At 33.4% G+C, this 12,286-nt stretch overlaps 2 protein-coding genes across 3 annotated transcripts in view; one reads left to right on the plus strand and one right to left on the minus strand.

Annotated features, from left to right (window-relative positions):
* The first annotated feature begins 3,707 nt into the window (after nt 1-3,707).
* Nucleotides 3,708-5,165, plus strand: LOC148620155 (uncharacterized). The gene is made up of 2 exons (XM_088580779.1): nt 3,708-3,919; nt 4,364-5,165. Exons 1-2 carry the CDS (start codon nt 3,794-3,796, stop codon nt 4,616-4,618), a joined length of 381 nt encoding a protein of 126 aa, XP_088436905.1. The 5' UTR covers nt 3,708-3,793; the 3' UTR covers nt 4,619-5,165.
* Nucleotides 5,166-10,212: 5,047 nt separating this feature from the next.
* Nucleotides 10,213-12,286, minus strand: part of LOC148620156 (short-chain dehydrogenase/reductase family 42E member 1-like) — a 67,262-nt gene continuing 65,188 nt past the window's right edge. For both annotated transcript variants that reach the window (XM_088580781.1, XM_088580782.1), the window contains exons 10-11: nt 11,274-11,347; nt 10,213-10,459 (exon numbers count right to left, since the gene is read on the minus strand). In XM_088580781.1, coding sequence (XP_088436907.1) covers nt 10,223-10,459; nt 11,274-11,347 — 311 coding nt within the window. In that variant the 3' untranslated portion in view covers nt 10,213-10,222. The remainder of the gene's footprint in view (nt 10,460-11,273; nt 11,348-12,286) is intronic.

Below are 12,286 nucleotides of genomic sequence, written 5' to 3' on the forward strand. Positions count from 1 at the left end.
AGTGCCTCCCAAGTCATTATACTGAGAATACTTAAAGCCTATATCTCATTTTAACAAGGTTTCTTTTATCTTTTTAATTGGTGGTGCCTTCAAAAAGTTAATTAAGAAACAGGAAGGCACAACGATTAACTGCTAATTATAGTAGTAATCAAGGGAACTAAGATTCTAGCGGAAATCAAAAGAATGTAATACAGAGACAAAGACTAGACATGGAATGCAGACAAACACAACAAAGAACATAAAATAACCAAAATAAAATAAGTACACACAAAGTAACAAAAGTAAATAAGCGACTCGAAATGCACTAAAATTCGGAGCATGGACTAGGTGCACAGGTAAGGTAAGCGTCCTCTGTTTTTCTAGAAACGCCCGCCGAGTTGCTCTTCAAAAGTCAAGTCCAGGGTAGACGAAAGAAGAAAGGAAATCTATGACACATTGAACAAATCAGTTTTTATGGTGCAGATGGATACACCGTAACGATTCAGGAGTACATGATGAGGACCATAAAACTTGCGTATTGATGACTCCGATCTTGTAGTTTTAAGTACCATTCCGTGTAAGAATCAGGTAATTCTTATAGTGAAAAAGAATCCTAGAATATACTTTGGCCACAAATTGATTCGGAAATGGGAAGCTTAATTGTATCTAAAAATCACAATGAAGTTGATGAGTGGGGGTGCACGGTGGGCTCTCCCACCCCATAGACTAATAGTTCTAATGATTGATTTTGTTTTGTAAGTAGAAAAAAATAACTTATTCAAAAGTCAAATCCTTTCTTGAAATAGAACACTGTCTATTAACTTTTCAATATAACTTATAAAATTATAGATAATAACTTATGAAAACCAATAGATCCTGTTTGTGTTATGTTGGAGAGCATGCTCAATACTGTAAATCAACTACTTTTTGCTACTTTCGCGGATGTAGAATTATCGCGGAAATAAATAGACGCGAAAAAACATCCCCAGACACTATCTTTATATGTTCAAACAATTATTTCATTAAAAAACGCGAAAATAAATATTCGCGAAATTAGCCAACGACAGGAAAACGCGAAAGAAAGTAGTCGCGAAAATAAATTGGTTTACAGTATACACTTCAGCGAGGTAGAGCATGCTCATCGAGTATCCCACCGTTAGCATCGAAGGGTCTATTACTAGAAATAGTTAAAAAAGAATGAACTACATCTTAATTTACAGATCATCATGGCTGCTGGCTGCAGTCTGGTACATGGCTGCAGTCTTGTATATGTAAAAAGACAAAACAGAGTATATCAAAGGTGAGTGTCCAAAAGCTTTATGTTCCTTTTGTAGGCTGTGTCACATAAGTGCCAATCTAATTAAATTTAAATCTTTAATTACGCTACCATCCATAAAAGCTTGATTTGTTATATGTCAGGTTGTGTATTTTAATCAGATTGACAAAAGGGCCGAAGTATCAAAAGACCACGAAACCATGACTTATGACAACTTTCTTAAATTACCTACCTTTACTATAAGAATATTAATCAGAATTGTAACGAACATAAGGAGTGATACTAGTACCTCTCTCTGTAGGGAACATGTGCTTGAAAACGAGCAGTGCAAGGAAGTCCCTATCCTCTGTGACATTGTCAGAAAAGTGAAGACCTCATATGCATTTTGGGAACGCCTTCCAAGAACTGAATGTCATAGGTGGGGGGATGGGCACTTATCTCCTTTCTCTCGCCCTTCTCTCCCTTTACCTTGTTTGCCACCCCATAGGTACCACAGACAGCAGTCAAATCTGATCATTTTCCTGTATGTCTGTTAGAATCCAAGATCAAGGCTCAATGAAAGTTTAAATCCGGGGTTTTCAAAAACCAATCTATAATTCCTGCAATGTTTGTTTGCCTGCGAACATTGCGTTAAGGTATAGTTATACCTGGGTGTAGCAAACAAAAGGCAAGAAAGGTGAAAACAAGTGAGTTTTTTTATACTAGTACGAAGTCTAGGTGTATCAACGTTTTTTTACTTAATTGTCGTCAAGGACGTGACCAACTCGATTAACACAGATGACTCAAATGCATATATTACATGACAAAATCTGTACCACATTCAGCTATCAACCAACCAATGACCCTATATAATGCCGCGGGCCACGTACCGGCCTGAGAGTGATAAGGTGGTGGATTGATACAATATGTAAGTTTTGTGATACAAATTTTGACATGTCATTTTCATCATATCATAAGTTCAACTAGCCTTAAAGAAGTGCGACGACATGCGACATGTGATATTGGGTATACGATATTGCCTGATAGAGGAAAAAAGCTATATTTTCTTCTAAATATATAAGTCAAATATGTTCTTTTGGTAAGATCTCGCTAACCATTCTGAAAATTCATGAAGTACACTTTTTTATCCCTATTATTATTTTGTGATGTAAGAAGGGCCATCTATTTGTATTTTCAGCGTCTTCGCTGTTAGTAGTATTTTGCTAGGAAATTATTAGGAAAAAATCTACACCAAATTCAAAACAGTGTCTGTCGATTAGTTTAAAAAATTGCCGCATTTCTTCTATTTTTTTTTCGACAGAAGCTGTTTAGTACAGTCTGATTAAAATTAGACTTTGTGGATATTTACTGTTTTGTTCCCCAAACAAATTGAAATCGGTCGGGCTAATTTTAATTAGACTGCAATTTTTTAGGATTTAAAGAGGTTGACCTAGGGTAAGGGACATAACTCATGAAATCAGTGATATGTTTGTATCATATTCAATTTCACCAAAGCTTCTCAAGGTATTGTTTGAAGCAGAATAAAATGAATCTAAGTTAATTATATGTTTACATAAGATTGACGTAAAATGCTGAATACAAACGTTCCAATGATTTTTAAGAGTTGTGTCCCTTACCCTACGTCTAAATCCTTAAGAAACTGGTTATTCCACGTGAACAACCATCATTTCTCTTCATGGCACTACATCATTTTTTATCCTTAGATTAAATTGACACTTTTTTAGTCAATGCACACTCTACTAATTCCAATAAGTGAAAAAGTACACTGTGGTGATTTGGAAATTTAATTTTGATACAAAATATTCCGTTTATTTCCAGATAGACGAAAAAAATGCTTTCAACCGAACCCTGATGGATAAAACAAGAAACAAGATTAAAAACAAAAATAAACAAACAAACAAGAACAAAAAAACAAACAAAAAAAACGCAAAAACAACAAATACTGAGTGCACAAAATGATAATAATAATTTACACACATTATATTTTTTCATTGATCACACAGTGTGATTATCTTGCTCGTACAAGATGTTACAATGTGCGGACAATATTTTTGTTTAGTTTTTGCTTGTCGTTTGAACGCATCTCGTTCTTCATGCAGAGCTTCGCCTGTTGGTGAAATTATTTTCTATACAGGATACATATGAGCAGTTTTTGTGAAAACGTAATCTGTAAATAACATTTATGATCACATGTTTTATATGTCGATATACCTATATTTATACATATTCAATATAATCATAGATTATAAATCGACCGTGTTGTTGCATGTTGTTTTTTTAATTAAATTTATTGTAAAATGTTCTATAATTAAGTTTATATGAAAATTTGGGGAAGGCAAGCTACACAGCCGCGTCGAGTCAACAAGAGTTATCTACCCTTTACATATACATATTTCACAACAATGTTCAATCACGCAATTGCACAATACATTTAAATTTCTTTAGTATTTATAGAAAATTACTGTACATATAGGTATATAAACGGAGTGATAGAAAACAGAAAATCAGAGCCCTCTCTCGGAAATATATACTATAAAAATGACGGAAATATCAAAATTGTCAGTTTCTGAAGCTTTAAGGTTGTGCCGTGATACTACAACCATAGAAACAATTATTGAATTAAGCAAACACTCCGATCCGAAAGTAAGACAGAAAGCATTGAAGGTAAGGAAATACTTTTCAGTAATATGCAGAAACTTAATTTCTAGTTTTCAATAGCCACTACCACAAATGACAGCCAAGTTTGTGGTCGTCCGTCCGCCCGTTCGACTGAATTACTAAGTTGTGTGACTGGTTGGAATCAGATTTATATTAGTACAATAAGTATATTTTACTGCTTCTACAGTTTGTCAGCGATTCGTCAAATGAATGCAATTCATAAGTATTTTATGTCATATTCTGTAATTACGAGAGGCATAAGGCCTCAATTTACGAAAAGTCATCTTCTAATTAATTTCCAATTGATTGAAAAATCAATATGATCGCGAGGAACGTGTGAGCTAGCAGATGGCCGCCATCATTTTATTCAAGCAAGCTTTTTTAGCTTAGAACATACAAACTTCCCACACCAAGTCTTCGAGTAAACTTTTTTTCTTTTTCTTTCTTTAGGAAATGTGCCCATGCAGAGTAAAGAAAGACCATGACGACTTCTGGAGACGAGTATTTGAAATGGTTGACGACGAGGCTGTAAACGTCAGACAGCAAGTGCTCCACACACTGTGTGACGGATCACCGACTCACTTGGAATTCGACATAGCCGACGCACTGGATAGATTCAACAGAGACTCAGACCCAAAGATTAGACGGACTGCCCACAAATGTCTTACAACTTACAACAGAACTGGAAAGTGGAATATTCTGTGACTTTAGTGTTCTTGATCCTATGGGATTTACGGTGCATGTCGGAACTCGGTACACGGTGGTCTGCATGAGAAAAAATGCGATTATTTACTTCAGGAGGCGTGGATTCACTAAGGACGAATCGGAAACGAAATTGGATTAAAACATATGAGAGCAAAACAATATTCGAAAATAGAATACGGATAAACAGATCTGACGATGTTTTCAGACTATTAATTTTTTTTAATTACCTCATAAAATTATTCTCATAGAAAATTTTCTTAAAATATAAGAGGCTAGTATCGCACTTCAACTCGATTCTCTATAAGAATCAAAGAAAATTAAAAAAAACAAACAAACAGAAATCCTATTAAAATAACTATGGCACACCAAGGAGTTAAATATAAATATATAAACATGCTGTTTGCTTTATATGAATCCTTGGTCACACGAAGAGGAATACCTTTTGTATATGGGGTTGATTCTAAGTGTGCCATCCAGTTAGCTTACAAACTTCCTATTTTATGTATTTGATCATTCGAATAACTTCAATTAAAATAATTTCAATTTATCTGCATATCTTTTATAATTTTGTATGTTTCTTTCTGCTCTCTAAGAGCGCATGTACTTTGCAAAAAAGTTGTTTGATTACAAGTATAATTGTGTGGACCATAGGAACATTCAGCCGTTAAAACGATAGAAGAAAGAATCATAAAAATACAAAATAAAACCAAAAAGCAACGTCAATTAAATAAATAATAAAATTACTCATGCACTGAATCAATTTATCATCGTTTGAATCTTGATGTCTCAAATAATCGTCAAATTGCAAAAGCAGGGATAAGCTAAAAGGAAAGAAAGGGGGGAGGGTCGACTAAAAACGTATCTAAACACAAACTTATTGTTGTAAAATGTTAATATTAAACTCTTTGATTTAAATTCACACCATATTTCAAGTGGAACCAATTCAGTTCTCCAGTTTGCGTAATATTCAGGTTCGATGTTGGGTAACATGGAACACCTAGATGAATGAACACAAAACTCTACACATACTGCACGATTGAACTACAAACTGTACTAGTTGGACTTTCCCAGTTTCTAAATTTTCAAGTAGAAATTTAGTTCTTCGACCGCCAGGTCAAAACTATCTGCCAAATTATTCAAACTTAAGCCACAATTGTTGAAATAAATCATGTTCTTAGATACCTGTACCTCTCAACAAGCTACAGCTATTTCTCAGTTGATAAGCTAGAGCTCAAGTGTACAGATTATCGCATAGACACCTATGTGTCAAGTAAAAGTGGTTAGTTTCTGGGTATCTAGTTCCAGAGATAGGTACATTAACATAAACGCCCAAGTCTTAGAATATAGTCTAGTGCTGGAAACACTAGCCACGCACTTTTATGGCCATGAAACAGCTCTAGATCTATTATCAAAACACATCACCAAACAGCCAAATAGAATGATCACTACAAAAAGCAAAATCACCAGACCACAGACTGAAACCATTCTTGAGAAAATTGCAGTATCAAAATTCCTATAACGTCGTCCAAGCAAACTTTTATTTTTATTTGTCCTGTTTAGGCTTCCGATGTCATGAGGCGGTATCCGTGCTAAAATATAAGCTCACAATTTGTTTTCAATTTAGGTGCCAATTTTTAGTTTGTTCAATACAGCATGTTTAATTTCTCGTTCAGGGAGGATATAAGATAACAAGAGGCTCCCAGGAGCCTGAATCGCACACCTGGTTATTTTTTTTTCTTTCAAGAACAATACCTCTTAACAAGGTGCTGTCTGACAATTTTGACTCAATGAACATTTTGGTAGGACTTATCAGAAGTTTCATTTTATCAATTGAAAGTTTCATTCTATCTATTATACCGGGTAGTTTTCAAGATATTGGCTGAAAACGGCTAGGTAGGTTGTATCATAAGGATCATTTCAGCAATTTAATGTTTTATTCTATCCATCATAGTTTTCAAAATACTGGATAAAAACTGTAAACAAAAACATCATTTGTTACCTTTCAAGTGCAGTAACTCTTACAAGGAGACGTCTGACAACTTTGATCCCAGGAAACTTTAGTAGGCCTTATAATAAGGATCATTTCAGCAATAAAAAGAATTTGACAAAACCTTATGGTTTTGGATATATATGCGAAAAACTACTGTCTGACCCCTATGTACTATTTTTAGGAATGGCGGCAATGTTTTTCAACAAATCAAAAATCCCCACATTTCTTCTATGCAGGATACCTCAAGGAAAATTCATACCAAGTTTGGTTTCAATTGGTCAAGTAGTGTCAGAGAAGAAGATTTTTGAAAGTAGTAACATTAAAAACAGCAAAAAACAAGAGGCTCCCAAGAGCCTGAATCACTCACCTGGTTAAATTTTTGCCTTTCAAGGCCAATAACTCTAACAAGAAGATGTCCGGCAATTTTGACTCCATGAAGACTTTAGTAGGACTTATCATGAGGATCATTTCATCAATTGGAAGTTTCATTCAATCTATTATAGTTTTCAAGATATTGACTGAAAACTGCAAAAAAACGTATTTCTTTGCCTTTCAAGGGCAATAACTCTTATATGGAGTCGTCTGACAACTTTGATCCGTGGAGACTTTTATTGGCCTTATAATAAGAATCATTTCAGCAATTGAAAGTTTCATTCTATCTATTATAGTTTTCAAGATATATGCTGAAATCTGTAAAAAAATGTAATTTTTTACCTCTCAAGGGCACTAACCCTTACATGGAGTTGTCTGACAACTTTGATCCCATGAAGACTTTTGTAGGCCTTATAATATGGATATTTTAGCAACTGAAACATATTGGCCAAATCTAACGGGTTTGGAGATATATGCAAAAACTGCTGTACAACTCCTATGTTCTATTTTTATTAAAGGCAGCCATGTTTTTTAACCAATCAAAAATCTAAACAGTAATTTTGTTAAGGTTACCCTAAAAAACAAAAATACCAACTTTCATTGAATTCTGAATACTAAGTTTTTTTTTATAGTAATAACATCAAAAAAACATCTAAAAAGGGCAATAACTCCAACATGGGTCTACAAATTTTCACCAAAATTTGACCACAGATAGATCTCATCATGCTGAATACTTTAACCACCATGTCAGAATTAGGCTAAACCTAATGGTTTTGGAGACATATGCAAAAATCTGCTGTCTGATCCCTAAGTTCTATTTTTAGTAACGGCGGCCATGTTTTTTAACTGATCAAAAATCAAAACAATCATTTTGTGCAGGATACTCTAAGGAGAATCATTATAAGTTTCATGCAAATCTATGCAGTAGTTACAGAGGAGAAGATGTTTGAAAAATTGTTAACGATGACGACAACGGATGCCAAGTGATGGTAATAGCTCACCTGGCCTACCACCAGGTGAGCTAAAAAACGTCGAAAAAATTATTAATTATGACAGATGACGACTGACGCCAAGTGATGGCAATAGCTCACATGGCTATGAAGAAACACTGATACCTGGAATATTAAAAAATTGGATAAACAATAAACTTTTCCTATTAATTCTAATGATAACACACATTTGCCCCCTTTTAAACCCTAATTTTCAAAACGGGGCAGGGCAAATACCTCCAAAAACAAATAAGGGCCTCTCATATCCCTAGGTACAATGTGTAAAAACTTCAAAAAGATCAGAAGTTTTCCTCAAGACACAACTTATCATAAATAAACTAAAGATAAAGGATGCCAACAATGATGACAGTGCCATATCATTATATTACTGAAAAACATTTTTTTTGCGGTCGCATCAAGAAGTTAAAGCCTGGACAAAAATTTGTATGCAAAAATCATTATCTTGACCTGGGGTCGAAGTTCACCAACCATGGTACACAACACATCCTCTTATTTTTATGCTGACCTACCCACATGCCAAATATGAAAATCCTACACCAAAAGACAAACAACAGGCTCTCAAGAGCTTGAATCTTTGAGCTTACCTGGTTAAATTTTTGCCTTTTAAGGGAGTCATTTTGACTCAAAGAAGACTTTAGTAGGATCTATCTTAAGGATCGTTTTATCAATTGAAAGTTTCTATCTACATATATTATAGTTTTCAAGATATTTGGCTGAAAACAGATAAAAACATCATTTTCCCTTTCAAGGGCAATAACTCTAACATAACAAGGAGTCATTCGACAACTTTTATCCCCACAGACTTTTGTAGGCCTTATAATAAAGATCATTTTGGCACTTAAGAGAATTTGGCTATGGAGATATATGAGAAAACTTTTGACTGACCTCTTTGTTCTATTTTTGGCAACATTGGCAATATTTTTCCACAGATAAAAAAATCACCACATCAGGAGGTACCTTCATACCAAGTTTGGTTCCAATTGGTCAGGTAGTTTCAGAGGAGATTTTTGAAATATGTGGGAAAAAACGTCAAAAAGGACAAAAACTCCAACATGGCTTAACAGATTAAAATGAAAATTTAAATAGGGATAGAACTCATCACTCTAAACACTTTTATCCCATGTCAGAATTCGGCTAACTTAAGGGTTTAAGAGACATATGTGAAAAACTTCTGTCTGACCCCTTTGTTTTATTTTTAGTAATGGTGGCCATGTTTTTAGACAGATCTAAAACTCCCACATCAGTTCTATGCAGAATATCTTAAGAAACATTCAAACCAAATTTGGTTCTGATTGGTCATGTAATGTAAGAGGAGAAGATGTTTTAAAGAAATAACATTAAAAATGGCAATAAAATGTCGAAAAAGGGCAGTAACTTATCATGGCTTATCAGATTGAAATGGATATTTTAACCACAGCCACATTTCGTTATGATAAACAGTATTTCCTATATCAGAATTTGGCTAAATCTAACGGTTTTGGAGATATATGCGAAAAAACTACTGTCTGACCCCTATGTTCTATTTTTAGTAACAGTGGCCATATTTTTTAATGGATCTAAAATCCCCACATCAGTTCTATGCAGGATACCCCATGAAAAATTCATACCAAGTCTGGTTTCAATTAGTCAAGTAATGTCAGAGGAGAAGAGTTTTAAAAAATTGTTAACAAAAATGGGCACCAAGTGATAGCAATAGCTCACATGGCCTTCAGCCAATTGAGCTAAAAATGGCAAAATCGAAAAAAAAAAACTCATGCAAGTTCACTTATTTTACAGTATATTATTCTCTACACAGGCAAATGTGCCACACATGAGAATCATATGGTTTGCATCATATGATTATCATACAAATCAAGCACCATATGATAATCATATGATTCACTTTACATATGATAATCACATGATTATCATATGATAATCATATGTTTTTCACAAACATATGATTGTCAAATGTCTTCAAGCCAAAATTAACATATGACTATCATATATTAGATATCACATGATTTTCATATGATTACCATATGATTATCATATGAATCAATAAGCACCATATGATTATCATATGTGGCACATTTGGCTGTATAGTTAAATCAACATTCACTTCTAACTATCCTTTTGTAAATGAAGGGGTTGATTAAAATGATCACTCAGTGTAAACATTTTTGGAGAGTTATTTGACAGCATGTCTACAAAGCTGTTGGCTCTAGTTTAAAACCCACAAAAATTATTATATCATTTTACTGAAGGCAAAAATGACATTATCAAACAAACAAAAATAAAAACTAAAATTACATTCCATATAAAATATGATAATTCACTTCGAGGTTTTGTTCTTTTGTTTCTATGACGACCAGCATCTAAATAAAACTGTAGAACTTCTGTTATAGCATTTTGTTTTTCAGGGTTATATCCAAGCTGTTTTCTCGCTTTCTCGATACTGAAGTAATGTGTAACACCAGTCTTGTATACCTGAAAAAAATAATTAAATAACATGAAATACTATGGCTACTTTAAACATATCAATTTTCAAAATTTTTGCGGTGGACAGAAAACATAGAAAAAAAAGTACCTATGAAGTTGATTTTTAACACCATATAATGCTTATCATTTTTTGGTGGAGTCTGAGTTGCTCATTGACTTTTGTTGCTTTGTTGTGTATATCTGTTTTCTGTATCTGGTCTTTGTCCCTGGATTACATTCTTATGATTTTTGCTAGAATCTTGGTTCCCTTGATTACTCTTTCAAAGTTACTGGTCTTTGTACTAAGTTTTTGGAGGAGTATGGGCAATTTTTTTTCTCTCATCGCGGTAGCTTCACTTTATACTTTATCGTTTATTACATGTTCTATCAATGTTTTCTTCTCTTTCTCTTCATAACTTGATTGTTGAGATTTAAGTAGCACTCCAGCTAAGAGTCGTGCAAAATGTGATACATGTTTGGAAAGCAGTCATATTTTAATTTTTGATATTTTGTTTAAAATGTTATATTAAACAGAAATTAACATGTTGATTTTCATATAAACCTTAGTCTAAGGAGGTGTAAATTATATTGAATGAACTTAAGGGAGATAACCCTGTATTTGACACAGAAATACAATAGAAACTACTGGATTTTCAATGTGAATTATCTTCTATGACCAGACAGAATGGAAGGAATAATTATAATTTCATCATTTAGACCCATAAAGCAACTTAATAACAAAAATTAAAATGTGTAGCTTTGTAAGACTATTTAATAGAAATAGTGGTTGTAGAAACTTATTCACTGTAAGCTCAGTACATACCTCAGTTCTCGTAAGAAGTGGTTGAAAGTTATAAAATCTAGCCACAAAGAAATGGACCCACTCGGTGATAAAAGCTAAAATAAAAAGAGCAATACTGCTTAATGTATTTTCTTAAAGCAAATTCTGTAGGAAATTTTTAATTTTGTTTTATTTTACAACGTATATGATACATGTATATGTATAAAATTGATCTTCTTATCCACCACTTTAGAAACAATCAGAACTACTCAGCCATTTCCCCTACACTTAAAAATAGTGTAAGGCTGAGGATATCTGATTGCTTTAGAAACAGAACAAAATATAACCAAGTACCATATCATGGATTCAAAATGCACATCAAGGTTATGTAACCAAGGTCTATCTCAAAGCAACACAAAACACCCGGCAGACTGATTTTCATTGTGCTAGCTCACAGAAGCAACAGCTGCCAGGTAGGAAAAATCTAATCCAGATAAGTAGGAGTGATAACTGATTCTACGAAATTTTCAAATTCAAAGGGCTGTAATTTTTTAATAGAGCAGAATGAAATGTCAACTTGAATTCCAACACATTAAGATACAACTCACTAAAAAAATCAACTCCTTTTCTGCAATTGTTTAAAAAAAAGTGAAAAAATGTATTAATTAAAAGATGCCACAGATAAATATGAAATTGTTAAAAAGACTGTAATTTTGTCAAGCAGTAGTAAAGCAAAACCATTAATCTGTTATACATAATTAAACAATGTCATTTAAGAGTCAGTCTCTGTAAAAATCAGGCAGTTGGTGAATCATGGTAGAAAAAAAATCACCATTTTGTAATTTGACTATTTGCATCATCAGAATCAAGGAAAAAAAGACAATATTTTCCATATCATGTTGGTAAATTGAGTTATAACTCCACTGAAATGCACTAAAAATGAAAATTTCAACGGCAAATAACTCTATCAAAAACCTTATTTTTGTAACATTCTATTGAAAAATTTCTCAGCAAATCAAGTGATGCAGATAACAGTGTTTTCAAAATTTCAAATA

The sequence above is a fragment of the Perna viridis genome, chromosome 4, assembly GCF_037379345.1.
Source record: "Perna viridis isolate PV_CMFRI_1.1 ecotype Kerala chromosome 4, ASM3737934v1, whole genome shotgun sequence".
Classification (NCBI taxonomy): domain Eukaryota; kingdom Metazoa; phylum Mollusca; class Bivalvia; order Mytilida; family Mytilidae; genus Perna; species Perna viridis.

Excerpts from the sequence above, each read along its gene's own strand:
- LOC148620155 (XM_088580779.1), top strand. The coding sequence starts at position 3,794 with ATGACGGAAATATCAAAATTGTCAGTTTCTGAAGCTTTAAGGTTGTGC. Across the intron at positions 3,920-4,363 it reads TAAGACAGAAAGCATTGAAG|GAAATGTGCCCATGCAGAGT; the intron begins GTAAGGAAATAC and ends TTCTTTCTTTAG.